This window comes from Prinia subflava, unplaced genomic scaffold (assembly GCF_021018805.1).
Source record: "Prinia subflava isolate CZ2003 ecotype Zambia unplaced genomic scaffold, Cam_Psub_1.2 scaffold_60_NEW, whole genome shotgun sequence".
Taxonomy (NCBI): Eukaryota; Metazoa; Chordata; class Aves; order Passeriformes; family Cisticolidae; genus Prinia; species Prinia subflava.
The window spans coordinates 204604-224591 of record NW_026961067.1 but is presented as its reverse complement, the minus strand read 5'-3'; the positions used below and the strand labels follow the sequence as shown (position 1 = coordinate 224591).

The 19988-nt window shown below is 46.5% G+C and overlaps 1 protein-coding gene across 1 annotated transcript; it reads left to right on the top strand.

The window, feature by feature from the left end:
• The first annotated feature begins 11286 nt into the window (after nucleotides 1–11286).
• LOC134565597 (homeobox protein Hox-B4-like) lies at nucleotides 11287–14321 on the top strand. The gene is given in 5 exon segments (XM_063425221.1): nucleotides 11287–11380; nucleotides 11383–11402; nucleotides 11582–11981; nucleotides 13800–13933; nucleotides 13935–14321. Coding segments are annotated over 5 exon segments (903 nt in total). The 3' UTR covers nucleotides 14190–14321.
• Nucleotides 14322–19988: the final 5667 nt, after the last annotated feature.

Genomic DNA, 19988 nt, shown 5'->3' with positions numbered 1-19988 from the left:
CAGCAGGTACCACCCCCTGCGCTGTCCCCTCACCTGGAGCACCACAGGGACGGGAATTTTACCCTCCCCCTTCTCCCCAGAGCTCTGAATTCCACCTGCAGCATTTTTGGGGAGTTTTTGGGGGTGTTTGTGGCGGTTTTTCTTTCCCCAAGCCGCGTTTTGAGGGGATTATTTGGGGGTTTTTTGTGGTTTTTTGTTGTTTTCCTTCCTGTGAGGTGTCATTGTCTCCCATTTTCCAGCCTGCCAGGGGTCACGGGCCGAGCACGGGCTCGGCACAGGCTTCCCCTGGCCGTCCTTAAAAGGAAAAATTAATTAAAAAACACAAAAAAAAACCCCCAAACCCTGCCCGTTTCTGGTGCAGGAGGAAACGCGAGGGGAGTAAACAGGAAAGCGCGGCTCTGACCATGCAGGTAGGCGGGGATTTTGGTTTTCCTGGGCATTTTTCATCCTTTCTCCCGCTCCCGGGGCACACGTCAGGCACGGGACAATCGCTCCTTCCGCAGCTGCAGAGCACGGGACAAACACGGAGCGCTCAATGCCCGGGCCGGGGGGAAATCTGGGGTTAAAAAGTGTTATTTGTAAATAAAATCTTATAAAATCTTATAAAATCTTCCTGTTCCAGGTGAGGGGAGATCGGATTTTAGGGTTCTCTGAACACTGAGTGCTGAAATTTGGGATTTTTTTGCCCCAAAAATGCCCAGGACCCTCCCCGTGAGCTCACCTGGCTCGCAGCACATCCCTAAAAAATCCCATTATACCGAATTTCCCTTTTCTTTTTTCGCCCTCTTGTCCTGTGTGTTCACCCTGAGGCTTTCCTGTCATAAACAGGGATTTGAAGGGGAAAAAAAATACCCTAAATCATCTTTTTCTCACCCAAAAAGCCCCGCTCAGGTTGCCCAGGCTGCCAGAGCCCAGATGAGCATCTGGATTAATTACAACCCTCATCAAGCCGCGTTTTGGGAGGGGGGGCTGGGCAGGAAGGACCCCCCCATGCCCAGGGTGATGCTGAAAGGTGAAAAAAAAATGGAATTTCACCCATAAAATTCAAACCCGGGGTTTATTGAGGGAGAAATGAAGGAGGGATGGACGGAGGGGAGAATTCGGGAGCTTTGGGGGCTGCCAAAAGCAGCTCGGGGCTGCCACGCCGTGCTGAGGCCATCTTGAATGTCATTTATTTATTTTATTTTTAAGGGTTTTTTGTGCTTTCGTGCGGTTCAGGCCTTTCCCCGCTCGCTGGGTGAGGTGGAACATTAAATTAAAATTTAATCCAAAAAAATCCCCCTCGGCCCTCGCTGAACCCCCAAAAAACGACCCCAAAAATCCCCACAAAAACCGAACTCGGCCAAGGTAACCCAGCTCCAGACGCGCCTGACGCTTCTTCCATTCACCCAAAAAGTGATTAAAATCAGTTAAAGGATTTAATTAAGAGAATTAAATGAAAACGAAGGGGCACAAATGAACCGGGCGAGAAAGAGAGAGGAGAGAGAGAGTGGGGAAAAAAAAAAAGGAAAAAAAAAAAAAAAGCAACAGAGCTATTCTAAACGATTAAATCGGCATTTTAACAGTATAATGGGGTTTGCATACTGAACAGCGGCATCGCGGCTCATATCTCATCAATAATTCATCGGCAGAGGGATCATCCCGGGGTCAGCAGACTCCGAGGAGAGGCCGAGGATCACAACACTGCCCTGCCGGGGCACCTTTGTGAGCAAAACATCAGCTCCGGCCTCGCCTTTTTTTCCTCTTTTTTCCCCTCTTTTTTCCCCTCTTTTTCCCTTTATTTCTGAATTTTTTTCCAATGGACCGAATCTCTCCCGGCAGAGGAGGGAGGGGGGCAGGGCTGGCCGCGCCTCGCGTGGTTCCGATCCACCCACACCGCGCTGATTCCGCTTTTGGGGATCTCAAATTTTTATTTTCACCCCCCCTTTCTGCTTTTTCTTCTCCCCCTTTTCCCTTTTTTTCTTCTTTCCCCCCCCCTTTTTTCTTCTTTTCCTCCTTTTCCTCCTTTCCCCCCTTTTCTTCTTCCCCCCTTCTTTCCCTCTCCTCCTGCTTTCCCTCCCTTTTCTGCTTTTTCCCCTCCCTTTTCTGCTTTTTTTCCCTCCATTTTCTTCTTAATCCCCCCATTTTCTGCTTTCCCCCCTCCCCTCCTGCTTTTATCCCCCCCGTTTTCTTCTTTTTCCCTGTTTTCCTTCTTTTTCCCTGTTTTCCTTCTTTTTCCCCCTTTTTTCTGCTTTCTTCCCTCTCCTCCTGCTTTCCCCCTTTTCTTCTTTTTTCCCCATTTCTTCCTTCCTCCCCTCCTTTTGTTTCCCCACCTCTTTTTTGCTTTCCCCCTCATTTTTCGGCTTTCCCCCCCTCATTTTTCTGCTTTTTTCCCCCTTTTTCCCCTTTCCTCCTCCTTCCCCCTTTTCTTTCCCCTCCTCCCTGTTTTCCCCCCTCTCTTTCTTCCCCCTTTTCTGCTTTTTTCCCTTTTCCTCCTGCTTCCCCCCCTTTTCTTTCCTCTCCTCCCTGTTTTTTCCCCCTCTCCTGCTTCCCCCCCTTTTTTCTTTTTTTTTTCCCTTTCCTCCTGCTTTTTCCCTTCCTTTCCTTATTTCCCCCCTTCCTCTCCCTTCCACCCCTTTTCTGGGTTTTTTTCCCCCTTTTCTCCTATTTCCCCCTCTCCAATATTTTTATTTTTAACTCCCTGACCCCCGCAGCTCGGGGGGGGCTGCGGCTCCGCGATTCTCTCGTTTCATTTTCCATCCCGGGGCAGCCCCCGCGGCTTCCCCCCGGTTCCTCTGCCGCGATTATTCCGCGATTTATTCGCGATACTCCCCTGAACGAGCCCAGCCCCGCCGTGACCTCCCCAAAGCTTTCCCAAAGCAGCCTCGCCCTCCCCCACAGTCCAGTTCCAGCCTGAGAAATCGCTCCTGCTGGAAATCGCTCCTGCTTTGCCCCCAGCCCCGACCCCTTCCCTTTTTTCTCCCTTTTTTCTCCTTTTTTCCCCTCCCTCTTTTTCCTCTCTTTTCCCTTTTTTCCTCTTTTTTCCTCCTTTTTTCCTCTTTTTCCGCCTTTCTCCCCTTTTTCCCCTTTTCTTCCCCCTTTTCCCCCCTTTTCTTCCCCTTTTCCCCCCTTTCTTCCCCCTTTTCCCCTTTTCTTTCCCCTTTTCTCCTTTTCTTCCCTTTTTCCCCCTTTTCTTCCCCTTTTTCCCATTTTCTCTCCCTTTCCCCCCTTTTCTTCCCTCTTTTTCTCATTTCTTACCCCCCTTTCCCCATTTTCTCCCTCTTTTTCCCCCTTTTTTCCTCTTTTTCCTCCTTTCTCCCTTTTTCCCCTTTTCTTCCCCCTTTTTCTCATTTTGTCCTCCCTTTCCCCCCTTTTCTTCCCCCTTTTCCCCTTTTCTTCCCCCTTTTCCCCTTTTCTTCCCCCTTTTCCCCTTTTCTTCCCCTTTTTCCCCTTTTCTTCCCTCTTTTTCTCCTTTCTTTCCCCCTTTCCCCCATTTTCTCCCTCTTTTTTCCTTTTTTCCCCTTTCTCTCCCTTTCCCTCCCCTTTTCCCCTTTTTCCCCCTTTCCCCTCTTTTTTCCTCTTGCCCTCCTTTTATTTTTTTTTTAATAAGAGAACAAACCAACAGGGATAATTAAAAACCCTCCCCATAAAAATCTCTCAATTAAAACCCCTCAAAAAAAAAAGACTTTTTTTTTTTTCTAATCTTTCCCTCCTCCTCTCCTCCTTTCCAACCCCGCGATGGATTTGGGAGTGAAATTTTCTTTCAGCGCCCTCCGAGCTGATTTTTTCCCGTTCCTTCCCCCCACGCGCGCCCTTCTAAGGTGAAATAAATGATATTTGGAAGGAGCTTGATAACTTAGCTCGAGAGGTGTCCAACCCGCCGCGCTTTTTCCGTGTTCTGTTACCCTAAATAGCTCTCGAAAAGAAACTATTTTGACAGCCAGCGTTGAAAGAAGGGGAGCGGCCGCCAGGGGTTTCGTTGGGCTTTATTTTATTTTTTTCCCCCTCTCCTGCCCTTTGATTTATCTCTTTTTAACATGTCCGCGGATATATACACACGCACATATATATATATATAAATATAAATATATATCTATCTCCAGATATATTTATACACCCTTCAAGTCAAAACAAATCGCAGCGCGGGGATTTTTGTTCTCCGGGGTTGGTGATGGAGGGAATTTGGGGAAACTTGGGATAAAAAGGAATTTTTTGGGGGGGAGAGGGATGGAGGTGGAACCGAGCGAGCCCCGGGCGAGGGGAATTTGGGGCTGTAACGCCCCCGAGCAGCCAGCAGAGCTCGCTTCAGACCAAGTTCACTGCCAGCGGGGCCGGGCCGAGCCGGGCCGGGCTGGGACACCCCCGGTGCCGGTCCTGAACCCTTCCCGACCCTCCCAACCTCCTCAATCCCTTTAAAAAAATATGAAAAAATTAAAATATCATTGCCAGGAGAATGGTTGGGCAATAAAGAGAAATAACGCTGGTAAATGTTAAGGGAATTTTTTTTTTCCTTGCTGGAAAAGGTGACAAAAAATGAAATTTCGCCCATAAAATGCAATCCCGGGGTTTATTCAGCAAGAAATGAGGAGGGGGAATGACAGAGAGGAGAATTTGTGAGAGGAACCGAGAGAGATAAAAAAAGAGGAAGGGAGGGGAAAAAACCAAAACAAAATAAAAAAAGCAAGTAAAAATGTAAGCGATGGCGATGCGGAGATAAAACCCTGATTTTTGTGGTTCTCCGCTGAGGAAGGAGGGGAAAAATCGCAAAGAAATTAAGATTATTTTCCTTTTTTTCCCTTTTTTTTTTGCTTTGGAAAATGAAAGGAGCGGGGCAGGAAGGAGGGGGGAAATCGCGAAGAAATAAACATTATTTTTCCTTTTTTTTCCTTTTTTTTGCTTTGGAAAATGAAAGGAGCGGGGCAGGAAGGAGGGGGGAAATCGCGAAGAAATAAACATTATTTTTCCTTTTTTTTCCTTTTTTTTCCTTTGGAAAATGAAAGGAGCGGGGCAGGAAGGAGGGGGGAAATCGCGAAGAAATGAAGATTATTTTTCCTTTTTTTCCCTTTTTTCCCCTTTTTTTTGCTTTGGAAAATGAAAGGAGCGGGGCAGGGGCAGCAGCGCCGGTGCTGCAGACGGAAAATGCGGTCTTGGGGGGCTTGTTAGTCCAGGGTTGCAGCCGGAGGGGTCAAAAAGTTGAGGGTCAAAAGTTTACGCTGTGCGTGACTCAGTCTTGTGTATAACCCTGATCGAGCGATGGCAGTGGGAAAAGGGAAAAAAAAAAAGGAGAGGGAGAGAGAAAAAAAGAAAGCGGCGAGAAAAGAGGGGGGAGAGGTGGGAGGAAAAGTGGAGAAGGGGATGGAGAGGTGGGAACGACCTTCGGCAGAGGGAGAAGATGGGAAAAAGCAAAATAAAATAATATTTTAAAAAATAAAAGTGAATTTGGGTGGAAAATAAAGCAGATTCGCGCCTCTCCCGCGAGGAAAAGCTGAATATTTCTCTTTTTAAAGATAAGCCCCGGAACGCTGTTTGGGCTGGAACGAGCAGAATCTCAGGGAAATGCATTTATTAAATCCAATTACGCCGGGGTCCCTCTAGGATATTAACGCGAGCGGTTAAAAAATAATTTTCATTCCAGAGTCAATTTTGTTTGGAGAGGGTTTAAATTATCCAGGGAAAAAAAAAAAAAAAAAAAAAAAAAAAAAAAAGGAAAAGAAGAAAGGGCTGACACGGTTGGTGAAAATCTGTTCGAACATCTCGGCTTGGCCACGTTTCCAAAGCCTTTGGAGAGGTGCCGGAGCCCCGGCCCAGAACGGTTTTTAAAATGCAAACCCCGATCCAAAAAAAGAAAAGAATCGCAGGGAAAAAACCTCCGCGATTTATTCCCGTTCCCACCTTGGTCGTGGGAAACCCGCGGGGGTGATTTATGGGCGAAATCGCTGGGCTGAGGGCTTTGAAAAAATCCAATTTCTGTATTTAAAGGCGTTTTGAAGTGCCCGCCTCGCTCGGGCCGGTGAAAGGGGCCGGTTTTATTATTTTATTATTTGATTTTGCAGCCGGAATTGGGCTGAAATGCTTTTTATTCCTGGCTTGAAACGCGACTCCGCTCGGCTCGCTGCAACAGTTTAATGAACTGAGATAATAAATATTTCCCTTGGCGTCCCGAAGTTATTTCTGCGCTGCCAGACTTCGAAACCCTCCAAACTCTTAAATATTATTTGCACTGGGACCGGGGGAAGATCTTTTCAATCGCTCCTTAAGCAAACACTCGGAGCGAGGCGAACCCTCCTGGAAAAAAAAAAAATTTAAAAAAAATCCTTGGGAATTTTCTCTCCTCCCTCACTTAAAAAAAATTATATTTTTTTGTCTCCCCGCTGTCGGCTTTTAAATATTTCCAGGGACTAAATACTCCCTAACAAGGCTCATTTTTCCTCGGGAGAGAAAGAGGGCGAATATTAGAGCCCTGGGAAAGGCGTTCTGGAAAATCCATTTGCTTTCCCTGCGTCCGTGGGGGTAGGTGAAAAATCCAGGAGAGAATTTTTCCACTTGAAAAAAAAAAAAATTAAAAAAAAAAAATCCAGGAGCGTTTTGTCTCGCCTGATAAGGCCCGGCTTTAATTAATTGCCGTGAATTTGCTTGGTATTTATAAAATCTCGCTGGATAAGGGCTACCGTTTAGCCGGGACTCGGGTGATCCATCTCCTCGCCCTTGTAATTACTGCACTTATCTCTGGCCAACACTCATTTCTGCTCCGGGTTTATGGCACAGGTAATGGCGAATAAAAGCCATTTATTTTCGGGGTATTAAAACCGGCAGGTATCATTTGGCGGCAATAAAAACAACAACAACAACCCCCCAAAAATATTAAATATATGATTTTCTATGTGTGTGTAAAGGAGCGCTCCCCTCTCGTGTTCGCTCCCCCGCCGCAGCGTTTAAATTTCAATTTAGGGGCGCGGGAGCCGCTTTGGAGGGAGGGGAGGGGACGGGAGGGGAGGGCAGGGCAGGCAGAGGAAATTAAAGGGATCATTTTCAGCGATATTTCTAATTTATCTCCCTCGCCGGGACGGGCTCGGCCGGGCCTGGGGTCAGCGCGGTTCTGGGTTGGTTTTTTTGGTGTTTTTTTCTCTATTATTGGGGTTTTTTTCCGCCGGACAATCAGTTGAATACGCGTTTTAATCGCGATTTACTCCCCCAATCGCGCCTTTATGGCCGTGTCGGAGCTGGTGGTGGAATCGCGGGGGTGAAAGGAGAATTCCCGCAGGGACCCGAGCCCGACCCCGCCGGGAGCTCCTCGCGTGCCCAGCACACCCAATTCACCCAAAATTCCCATTTTTTGGGCATTATTACCCCTTTAAAGCCTGCACTAAGCGGCCCGGGGGTTAAAATCTGAATTTTGCCCCTTCCCAAAGCAGGTGTGGGTTCACTCCCACCTCTCCTGCCCTGCCGCGATCCAGCTCAGAGGCACCGCTCGCTTTTTATAAAATTCTAATTTATTAAAAGTTCTTGCCCTGGAGAAACCCCTCAGACCTCCAGCGCTCTGTGGGAGAATTCCCAAAAATAAATAATAATAATAATAATTAAAAAAAAAAACAAAAAAAAACACGAAAGCTTTTGCAAGGAGGGGGAGAGAAAGAAAGATAAAAAAAATTCAAATAATAATAAAAAATAAATCTCCATCCTCATCGCGGCCCGATCGGAGTGGGGAAAACACCTCGGGGCGGGTGGAAAAGGAGAAAAAAAAAAAAAAAGAGAGAGAGGGAGAGAGAGAGAGAGAAAAAAAAGCCCTAAAAATTCGGGGTGAAGCGCGGGTCAGCCGCCGCGCTGCGGACACGCCTCGCTGTTTAACAAAGACTGCCAAAGTATGAGATTAATACCAAAACTTGCGGGTTTCCCACCCCAAAATGCTCCAGAAGGGCCTCCCGGCGCTGCCGGGAGCAGGTCCGCAAGCCCGAGGGGACAATGCGGGGGGCTGGGGGGGCGAGCGGGGGAGGGGGAGCGGCCGGACCCCGCCAAAACATTCAAAAAAAAATCCAAAAAAAATCAAAATATCCAAAGTGGGAGAAGGAGAAGGAGGAAAGAGAGGGAGAGAGGAGAGAGGGGTTTAAATCGGAATTAATCGCGCTGGAAAAGCGGAGGCAGAGAGGGGTGGGGTGGGGGGGGGTTAATGGGGTTTTTTTTAGGATTTCGCCTCCAAAATCTCCCCAAATTTTGGGGGGAAGCGCCTGAACCCCCTCGGGAGCCCCTGCGGGGAGAAGGAGCCGCGCTCGGCCAAGGTAGGAGCCGCACCTGGGGCGGGGGGGACGCGCCCGGGTTTGGGGTCACCCCGAGACCCCCAGACCCGGCAGGTGCCGCCAGGAGATTCCGGGAAGGGTTTGGGATCCCCCTCCAAAAATAAAAATAAAATTAAAAAAGGACGGGCCGGGGGCGTCCCCGGGGTGACCCCACCCCGACCGAGGTGACTTTGAAATGGAAAACAACAAAAAAACCCCAAAAATCCCAAAAATTCGCTGTTTGAAACTTCCAAAGGTGCGGGGGGGGGGTTGAAAATTCGGAAATTTTGGGATTTCTTGGAGGTGTGGTGGGGTAGGAAGGATCCTGGCAGACGCTAGGGGTGCTGGTTGGCAAACCCCGGCCCTGCCGTGTCACCGAGAGGAGAAAAAAAATCCGATTTTTCTTTTTTTTAAAGGGATGTGGGAGGGGGTTAAAAATCGAGAATAAGGCCTGGATATTTCTGCTGAAAGAGAGACTGGGAGAAAACGGAATAAAATAAATCTGAGGGGGTCGGGAAGGAGGAATAAAATCTAAAACAGAGAGAGAGGGGGGGGATGAAAAAGAAATAAAAAATCAGAGGAGCTCTAAGGGGATTTTGTGGCATCTCCGCGGTGTGGGAGCGGATTCCTCTCCTCACTTTTATGCAGGTTTTAGAGGAAAAGGTAAATTTGGAATTTTGCTGGAGGTGCTGCTGTGGGAGGTGGGAAATTCTGCTCGGTGAAAAAAAGAAAAAAAAAAGATTTCGCTGCTTCTGCTGGAAATTTGCCTTTTTTTTTTTTTTTAATGTGCCTAAAAAATGATTTTTTGGGTTTTCTTTGATGCGTTTGGTTTGTTTGTTAAAGCGCCGCTCGGTTATTTTGGGTTTAGCTGGGAGTTTTTAGCAGGAAAAGCGATTATTGACCTCAGAGTACCTGAAAAATCCCTGAGCGGAGAATGGGGAGAACTCGGGGATTTTATTCCTGGCCAGAACTGTTATTTATTATTATTTTTCTTAGGGAAAATGCGGGAGTCGGTGGAATCTGCTGATTCTATCGAGAGGGATTTTAACGCAGCTTTTCCCTGATGCCCTCTCTGCTGCGGCATTTAAATGCAATTAATTCGGGAGATACTTGACCTGAAAATGTTCCGCCTTTTGAAATACAAAAAAAAGGAAAAAAAAAAAGGAAAAAAAAAAAAGAGAGAGAAAAGCAAAGGGGAGGCTGCTCTACTTTTAATCTCTTGGGCAACTGTAATTTTCAACGAAATCTCAACATGATGCTACCCTCATTAGTTCCGAATGAAGGTTCATTACCTAGACAGTATGAATATTTTATTGCTTTATATCCCTTTTTTCGGAAATGAAACGCCTTTGATCTTTTTCTCGGGTTGTAAAAAGAATTGCCTGTCATTAAAAAAAAACCTGTCGTCCCATCTGCCTTTACATTCTGTATTTCTTTTCATCTGGTTCTTTCTCTCTCTCTCTTTTTTTTTTATTCCTTTTTTTTTATCATTTACCCGCACACGCACGGCTAAACCCAAACCTTGGGTGACCTCCAAGAACGAAAAAAAAAGAAAAAGAAAAAAAAAGATGAAATCTTTGCGCTGCTCATCAGAAAATCGTGACGAGACTTTCAGGGCGGGGTGGGGACGGCGCTCGGGGGATTTCTCTGTTAAAAGGCGGAATTTTGGGTTCGCGGCTCGTTGCGCTCCCGAGTCCGCGTTCAGCCCAGGAAATTATTGTTTTTCACCCCAAATTAATGGCCAAGGTGTGGAGAGGAGGGTGGGAAAATCACGATTTTCCTCCCCCGCGAGCTCTCCAGCCCCTGCCTCGCTGCTTTCCCTGATCGCCTTTTCCCCTCACCAGGGATTATTTCAACCCCAGATTTTCCCAAAACCCCCAAACTTTGCCCCAGAAGAGAAGTGAGGCGGCAGCAGAAGATCTGTGCCGAGGAGGACGCATCTGTCTTCTATATGTACCCTGTAGATCCGAATTTGTGTAGAGGAAGTTGGGTCACAAATTCGTATCTAGGGGAATATGTAGTTGACACAAACACTACAAACCCAGAAGCCATTTAAACCCCCCCAAAAAAACCCCAAAAACCCCAAAATTCAGAGGGTGGGAAGGAGGGTTTGAGCAGAAAATCGCTTTAGGGCTGCAGATAAATAAATCCTTTGCGTTTGACCTCAGCTCAACTCCGCGATCAAACCCGGAGATAAACGCGGAGCTGCGCGTTTGGGGAGGGGGCGGCCGGGGGGTCCCGCCTGGGCTTTAATTCCGCGCTGACATCGATTGAAATTCGATCGTAATAATGGCAATAATCGATATTATCGATAGGACCGCGCTGCCCGGGCTCTGCCCGGGGGGATCGGGGGGGGCTTTTCAAAGGCTGCGGGGTCGCCGCGGTTTTTACAGCGCCTTTATCGCCACGGGGGCGAGGCGAAGACGCCTTAAGGACTCGGGCTAATTCGCTTTTGTAATTGTTCACCAAGCCCTCGCATTTCTCGCTCGGAGCACCGGCTCCTTTTATTTTATTTTATTTTATTTTATTTCTTTTATTTCTTTTTTTTTCTTTTTTTCCCCCCCGCACCGGCGCGTGGGAAAACGCTCCATCTCCGAGGCGGCCTAAATGTGATTTCGGAGCGCGGGCACCCCGAATTAGCTGATGAATTCCTGATCGATCCCCGGCGAGCCCCATCCATCTCTGTCCCCTCCCGGGTCGCCTCTCCCGGGGGCGCGGGGGGGCCGCGGCTCAGCTGCGGGCCGGGGCCGGGGGGCTCCGTCCCCCGAGATCCCCCCGCGAACCCCGGATAAAAATCTCATTTTTACCTCCTCTCCTAACCCCTGTCTGGCCGGGGGAAGGGGAGGGGGCGGCCTGGCTGTGCCCACCGCCCTTCCCGAGTGTCCCCGGCCCAGGACACACCCCCGGGGGGGGTGGGCCAGCCGGGGGTGTCGCCGCTCGCCCGCGGGGCGCTGCCGAGCCCGGGGCCACCGGAGGGGCCGGAGCGCAGCGGAGCCGAGCGGAGGGGAGCGGGCAGCCCCCGGCAGCGTCCCCGGGGATGCCGGGGGGCCCCGGGAGAGCCCCGGGCTGGGCAGGTTTTCCTGATCCGGGGCTCGCCGTGCCCCTCGCCATTGGCCCGCGCTGTCACATGGACCCAACTTTGTTCACTTGACAGTGAGTAGGAGGGTTCCAGGCACAGGAAAACGAGCGAGGAGACGCGGGGGGGTGGGGTGGGGGGCACAGGAATAAATTTTAAGCAGAGAAAGAGACAGAGGGAGAGAGAGAGATCCATATATATCTATATCTATATATATATTTCCCCCCCGCGAGCGCGTGTGTGCAATTCTCTTAAGAAATTAATGGCCATGAGCTCGTTCTTGATCAACTCCAACTACGTGGACCCCAAGTTCCCACCCTGCGAGGAATATTCCCACAGCGATTACCTTCCGAGCAATCACTCGCCGCAGTTTTACGGCGCCCAGCGGCACGGCCAGGACGCGTTCCAGCATGAGGCGATGTTCGAGGCTCGCTCCGCCTGCCAGCAGCAGCTCTACCCGGCCTGCCAGGGCTCCGCCGCCCCCCGCGCTCCCCTCCGCGCCCGGAGCCGCCTCCCGGAGCCCCGGGAGCCCCGGGAGGAGCGGGGCACCCCCAGCCCGCCGCCTTCGTGCAGCCAAAGCTCGGCCAAGCCGAGCCCCTCGGCGTGCAAGGAGCCCGTGGTTTACCCCTGGATGAAAAAAGTCCATGTAAGCACGGGTAAGTGAAGGGGGGAAAGGAAAAAGAGAGGAAAAAAAAAAAAAATAAAAGAAGCGGCTCCGCTTTATGGTTTAAGTAGCACCTCGAAGTCTTGTAGAAATCTTCTTGCGCCGGTTGTAAAAGAACCATTCCGCGGAGATTTACGAGCGCCTGTTTGCAGAGCGCTATAATTACATCCTCCATAAATTTTTATTGCTCTGCTTGGCCATGTGCCTTTGAAGTCTCTGTTACCATCCTCCTCCGATTTCTTGCAGGCTTCTCTCTCTCTCTCTCTCTCTTTTTTTTTCTTTTTTTTTTCTTCTCTCTTTTTTTTTATGGCTGTTGAATCTTCATAAGTGAAGTTTTATGTTTTGGTAATTTGTATTTAAGTGGCGGGTTGAGTAAACTTTTACTATTTTCCCCTCCCCTGCCCTCTTTTTTTTTTTTTTTCCTCTTTTATTTCCCCTCTTTTTTTTTCTTCCTTTTTTTTTTTTCCTTTTTTTTTTTCTTTTTTTTTTCTTTTTTTTTTTCTTTTCTTTTTAAGGGATTTTTTTAGACCTCCCGCTCTCGCCACTTTTCCGGCGTGCAGCGGGAACTTTTGGGGAGAATTCCGCGCTGCCCCGGCGGAGCCGCGTGTGCACAAACGCGAATTTCCCCGCGCACAGAGCGCGGAAAACGCGTCTGGGGGAGCGCAGAAAATCAGAAAATCAGAAAATCAGAAAATCAGACGGGAGAGCGCGCCAGGCGTGAGGATGGAGGAGGAGATTTGCGGATCTGGGGATGTTTTTAAAAAGATTTGCCTCGTAATTATTATTTTTTTAAGCAACTTCCCCCTTCCAAAGAATGTGTGGCGCTTTCTTTTTCTGTTTTTTGTAATTTTTTGAGGAGGGGAGGAACCCATTGAAGGAACAGCTCGGTAATTCTGCTTTTCTTTTTCCCCCCCTCATTTTTTATTTGTTTTCCCCTTATTTTTTCCATTTTTTCCCTGTGTGTTTTCCCCTCTTTATTTTCTCGTGTGTGTTTTCCTATCTCTTTTTTCCCTCTTTTATAATTCTTTTTGTGTTTTCCCCTCATTATTTCCTTTTATATTTGTGTGTCCTCCCCTCACTTTCCCCCTCCCCCTTTTTTTTTTATTGGCGTTTTCACACCTTTCCCCCACTTTTATTCCATTTTCACATCTTTCCCCTCCTTTTTTTGTGTGTGTTTTCACATATCCCCCTTTTCCTTTTTGTATTTTCACATATCCCCCCTTTTTATTTATTTTCACATATCCACTTCTTTTCTTTTTTTTTTTTTTTTGTATTTTCACTTATTTCCCCTTCTTCTTTTTTTGTATTTTCACACATTCTTCCCCCTTCTTTTTTATTTTTGTATTTTCACATATTTCCCCCTTCTTTTTTTTGTTGCATTTTCACTTATTTCCTCCTTCTTTTTTGTTGTATTTTCACTTTTTCCCCTTCTTTATTTTTGCATTTTCACTTATTCCTGACCTTTTTTTCGTTGCATTTCCACATATTTTCCCCTTTTTTTTTTTTTTATTTTTGTATTTTCACATACCTCCCTTCTTCTTTTTTTTTTATTTTTGTATTTTCACATACCTGCCTTCTTCTTTTTTTTTTATTTTTGTATTTTCACATACCTCCCTTCTTCTTTTTTTTTTATTTTTGTATTTTCACATACCTCCCTTCTTCTTTTTTTTTTTTTCATTTTCACATATTTCCCTCTTTTTAAATTTTTACCTCTTCACTCATCCCCCCATTTTTTCTCCCGCATTTTCACACCTTTCCCCCCGTTTTTGTTTTTTTTTTTCCCTTTTTCGCCTCCTTCCCGGCCTCTCAGTGAACCCCAACTTCTCCGGAGGGGAGCCCAAGCGCTCCCGCACCGCCTACACGCGGCAGCAGGTGCTGGAGCTGGAGAAGGAATTTCACTACAACCGGTACCTGACCCGGCGCAGGAGGATCGAGATCGCGCACCTCGCTGTGCCTGAGCGAGCGCCAGATCAAGATCTGGTTCCAGAACCGCCGCATGAAGTGGAAAAAGGACCACAAGTTACCCAACACCAAGATCAGGTCGAACTCCTCCTCCTCCTCCTCCTCCTCCTCCTCCTCCTCCTCCTCCTCCTCCTCCTCCTCCTCCTCCCTGCAGCTCCCTCCAGGAGGAGGATCCCAAACTCAAACCCCACCAGGAGCGTCCCAATCCCGGCCCCACGGCCCGGCCGCCGCCCTATGACCGCCCCGAGGATGGAGCCGCGCCAGCTTCCACAGAAACGCGCCATAATTCCAATTTTTATCATTTCTTTTCCCCACTTTAATTATTATTTTAAACGCGGGGGGAATTTTATTTATAGAGGGGACAGAGCCAGGCTCAGCTGCCGCACAAAGCCGTGAGGAGGAGGCTGGGGAAGGTTTTTTTTTGCCAGATTTGGCTAAGATGGATCCTTGTTTCATCTTTAATCACGCCGAGCTCTGCCCCATTTGTCATGTTTACTCTCCCGTACAAAGGATGGACCTTATGTCTGCTATTACCTCGACAACCAGCGCTCACTTTAATAAATGAGCCTCAGTTTCTTCGAGGCGAACTGGATTTGCTACACCGCCCCCTTTTTAATTTTTTTCTAAGATTTTATTTATATTTTTACCTTTCTTGAAAAATTTCTTTCATTTTTCCTTTGTTTTTCTCTCTTTTTTTTTTTTTTTAGTTTTTCTCCTTTCTTTCTCCTATTCCCCTTCTTTTTCTTTATTTTTTTTTCTTTTTGTCCCTTTATTTCTTCCCCTCCCCATTTTTTTTTCCTCCTTTTTCATTTTCTTTCTAAAATTCCTCCCTCCCCCATCCCTTCCTCTCTTCTCTTTCTTTCCAAACCTGAAGTTTCTGGCTCGTTGTCCCAAAGAGACAGAGATGAAGAGAGGAAAAAAATAATAAAATCATAATAATTATAATAAACAGACCAAAAACTCAACAAAAACAACCAAAATCTCCTCCCGGGAGCTGGGAGCTCTCGGATACCGGGGAAACAAAAAAACCCAAACAAAACCCACACAAAAAAGAGGAAATTTGGGTGCAGGAGGTGTTGGACAAAGACAGGAAGAGGATGGAGAGGGATTTCACCAAATTCTTGATTTTTGGGTTTTTTTGTTAAATCCAGCGGTTCATTGTGAGTGGGGGGGGGGGGGGTGGGGAGGGAGAGGGGAACTGGGAGGGGTTAGGGCAGGAACTGGGACGAACTGGGGGCTCCTGGAGTCACCCCCGAGGCTCCTCCGCCACCGTCCTGCCCCGATTTGGGGCTAAAAACGCGAATTTCGGGCCGGGGGGGAGGGGAGGGGTTTGTCCCTTCCTCCCCCGACCCCTCCATCCCCCCTTTGTCCTCCGGATTTACCTGTAAATACCCAAAAACCCCAAAAACCCCCAAAAACCGCAGCCACAACTCGGAAATAAATTTTTCATTGTGAATCTGCCCCGTGTGTTTATTTCTGGAGGGGGGTGTGAGTTGTTTTATTGGCGAAAGCGGGGTGGAAAATAAATATATTTCTTTAAAACCACGAATTAAATAGTTTATTTCGCTTTTTTCTCCTGTTTATCCAGGGGTTTCTGTTGTCAGTGTCGATACGAGTTGTTTTGTGGATGAAAGGGAAAGGAAAAAATAAATATATTTGTTTAAACCCGCATTAAATTAAACAGTTTCTCTCTTTTCTTTTTTCCTTTTTTTTCTTCTTTTTTTTTTTTTCCTTTTTTTCTTCTTTTTTCCCATCTTTTCCTCCTTTTTTCCTTTTTTTTAATCCTTTTTATCCTTTTTTCCTCCTTTTTTTTTCCCCCACGGTGTCTGTTATCAGTGGCTATTTTAAGGTTATTTTATTTTGTCGGTGAAAGGAAGCGGAAAAAAATAAACATATTTATTTAAACCCACGAATTAAACTGGTTTTTTCTCCTTTTTTTCCCTTTTTTCTCCTTTCTTTTTCCGCTGTCAGCCCCGTAATGAAAACAAAAGATGTTTGAGCAGGCCGGGCTCAGCTTTAAGCACCGCTAAGCCCCGCGCGTGATGATTTATTTGTTCAAAGCACAAATTAATGCTCTCCCCAAAAAGGGGGCGCTCATTAACGCTTTGCCGCTCGCTCCGGTGGGATTGATTTATTTATTATTATTTTACGATTAAAAATAAATAAAAAAAAGGGGATAAAATCCCTCCTTCTCGGAGGTAGTTAAGGCGTTAATGAGTCTAATTTTGGCACAGATGTTTGGGGGGTTTTGGGGTTTTTTTTTCCTGCGAATTTGGGTTTTACAAAAGGAGCGGCTCCGGCGATAGCTCAGGGCCTGACAAGCAAATAGATAATCAAGAAGACAAATGGCTCCTTTTGTGAGCCGCGGCTCTTGTATTAATTTTCATTTTCTTTCTCGTGGAGAAGGATCGAGGAGAGGAAAAAAAAAATAAAATAAAAGAGGGCAAAAATAACCTGGCGGTTGTGGGTTAGGGACGGAGAGAAAGAAAAGGTTCTTGTCCTTCCAAGGGGGGTGGAAAAAAGAAAATCCCCCTCTAAAATAATGGTAGTGATGATGATGATAGTAAAAAATAGATAAAATTTAAATATAGGTGCTGCTGAGGATAAAAAACACATTAAATTTAAATATAGGTAGAGATTTAAGTGTATATATAAGTACAAGTACAAATAGAAGCATAGATATAAGTATATATAAAAATACAAATATATTTATATATAATTATATTTATATATAATTATACTTATATAAAAATATATTTTATATAAATATATATATAAATTTTATATATTTATATATTTATATATATATTTATATAAATTTATATAAAATATATAAATACATAAATACATAAATATAAATATATAAATATAAACATAAAATATATATGTATAAACATATAAATATATGGAGTATATACTTTATATAAAATATATAAAGTATATAAAGTATATAACGTACATAAAGTATAGAAAGGAAATAATAAAAATACTACTAATAATAATAAATAATTTTAAAAGGGCTTTGCTAATTTGCTCAATCTTCACGAAAATCTCCAAAAATCCGCAAAAAGGACCCAAATTTTGCCCTCCCGGCTTTATCCAGAGACAAAGGCAGGGCTGGAAATGTCCCAGAGCAGCGAGGATTCGTCACCTCGGCACCTTGCGACAATAAAAGTGTCCCCCCCTCAAAATTCCGCCCCCAAAATTGAAACAAAACCCCGCTGGGAGTTTCTTTTCATCCATTTTTAATATTAAAAAATATATATATATATATAAATAATATTGATGGGGTCACATGGTCCGGGCTCTGCACGGTGGGATGCTCAAAAAAATCTCATTTATGGCTGGAATTTTTTGGTTTAATTCTGGCGTTTTTAGAGGTGGCGACTTCAAAACTTGAAAGTTTCTGGGTTTATTGACTTTTTTTTTGGCCAGGGCTGTATTTTATTCTAATTCCTGAAGGTTTGGGGGGTGATTCGCTTTGTTTTGTTGTTGTTGCATTTTATTCCGCTGCTCCTCCTCGCTTTGATCTGCTGGCGCTTGTGAAGAGGGTGCGATTTTCGAGAGGGGGCTCCTAAGAATGGCCAAAACCGGGAGTTTAAAACCCCCCAAAAAAGGGGAAAAAAGGAAAAAAAAAAAAAAGAGGCAAATGCTCGCAGGAATGCGGGGTCTAAAGAGGCAAATCAAAGCTGGGGGAGCGTGAATGGGGTGGAAGGGGGAGAAAAGGAGATTTCTATAGGCCCCAAAAGTTCACAGCCATTAGGAGCGGACAGAAGGCAAGAAAAATGCGAGAATTATGCAGAAAAATCATTAATCACTTCTTTTCTTTAAATACTTATCCCTTTTCCCATTGTTATTCAACAGCAAATCTCCGCAGACCGTCTGTCGGCAAAAAAGCACCCGGACTCCTCCAAGAAACCTTCAGGGCCGAGCAGAACCGTAATAATAATTAATAATAAGAATATTGCTGATAATAAAACCCCGAAAGGTGAAAATTTTTTCATTATTTGGGGGGAGGAAAGGCAAAAACGCCGCGGCCTCGCCGCCTTCCCCCAGAGCTGTCTCGGTTTGGAAGAAACCGCCCCAAAGCCATGAGGGAAAAAGGATTTGGGAGCGAACCAGGTAACGGAGCTGCCTTCGGGACGGGGCTGTGGCCTCCCTCCGCCGCAGATTCGGGTGAAATTCGAAGGAAAAAAAAAGGAGTTAAAATAATAAATTAGAGGGGGAAAGAGGAACTCAAAGTTTTTCCTTCTTTTCCTTTTTTTTTTGGATTTTTTTTCTTTTTTTTTGAGTTGGCAGAGAAAGTTTTGAGGCGCGTCAGTGGCGAGAGGGGTTTGGGGTTTTTCTTTTAATTCCTCCTGGTTTTGGGGCTGGACGCGGTTGGGGTTTTGTGGTGGAGATTTGAGGGATTTGGGATTTTTTATGAGTCAAAGTCGGTTTTTCTTCGGTTTTTTTCTGCGTTAAATCTCTCACGGGACGGTTTGGGGAGGGTTTGGTGGAGCGTCCGCTGGGTGGGCCAGGAACTGGGAATATTCCCAGTTTAAAACTGTCCCGGGAACTGGGAATATTCCCAGTTTAAACCTGTCCCAGGAAATTCGAAAATTCCCGGTTTGAGGCTGTCCCAGGAACTGGGAACATCGGGGGTTAAAGCTGTCCCAGGAAATGCGAATATTCCTGGTTCAAAACCATCCCAGGAACCGGGAAAATTCCCAGTTAAAGCTGTCCCAGGAAATATGAATATTCCTGGTTCAAAACCGTCCCAGGACTGGGAAAATTCCCAGTTTAGGCCTCCTCAGAAACTGGGATTATTCCCTCTTAAAGCTGTCCAAGGAAATGCCAACATTCCCGGTTTAGGCCGCCCCAGAAACTCGGAATATTCCCATTTTCCGGCCTTTTTTTATCCCGGGATTTTCGCTGTCCCGTCCCTCCAGCGATGCGGGAATTTCTCCGGGATAAAAAAAAAAGGAAAAAAAAAAAGAAAAAAAAGGGAAAATCGGGGAGACAGGGGCGAGCTGCGCTCGGGGATGGAGGTCACGCAGAGGACACTTTTTCTGGGCGATTAGCCGGGTTTTATAGCCGGGGAGTGACCTCGCAAACCCCTTGACCTCCCCGAGGCTGCACTTTGTGCTCGGCCCCCAGCCCAGCGAAACTCCGCCTGGCCGGCCCTGGAAAACAGGGAAAGGGCAAAAAAAAATAGAGGGAAAAATATTAAAAGTTGATTTATTTGTGATTTCTCCCGGTTTAATCGTTCTGGGCCTAACAGGGTTTGTCTTCTCGTCTCGGTGTTACAGAAAAATCGGATTTTTGCGCTTTGGGAGAGGGGGATTGTGCGGTGGGAGGGCGGAACCGCCGCGGTTTGGCTCCGAGGGGCTCTGGGCCCTACAAAAATAAATTTTTTGGGGGAAAAAACCCTCAGAGCTTGAGAGGAGCAGCGGAGCCGAGTCCCCGGCGCGATCTGTGCGCGGATTTTCAGAAATTCCTTTGTTTGCGGAGCCCCTCTCTGCTCCCCCTCCTCCTTTTGTGCCCCCCGCGCCTCCCCCCGCTCCCAGCGCTGCTCCGGGATCCCGGTGGGATCCGGGATCCTCGGGAATCCCCCCCGGGACACCCCCAAATCCCCCCCGGGACACCCCCAAATCCCCCCCGGGACACCCCCGAATCCCCCCCGCCCCACACAGGGATCCGCCGGAGCCCTTTGTTATCTCTGCCCGGAAATCGGGCCAAAAAAATCATCCAAACGTGCCTAAAACTGGACAGAAAATACTCTCAAAGAGCCCCCAAACTGGGCTAAAAATCCTCTCAAACATCCCCAAAATTGGACCAAAAAATCCTCCCCAAAATCACAAAACTGGACAAAAAAATCTCCCCAAAATCGGACTAAAAAATCCTCCCAAAGATACCCATATTGGGCCAGAAAATCCTCCCAAACATCCCCAAAATGGGACTAAAAAAACCCTCTAAAAATCCCCGGATTGGGCCAAAAAGTCCTCCCGAACATCCCCAAAGTTGGACCAAAAAAACCCCCCCAAAGGTCCCAAAA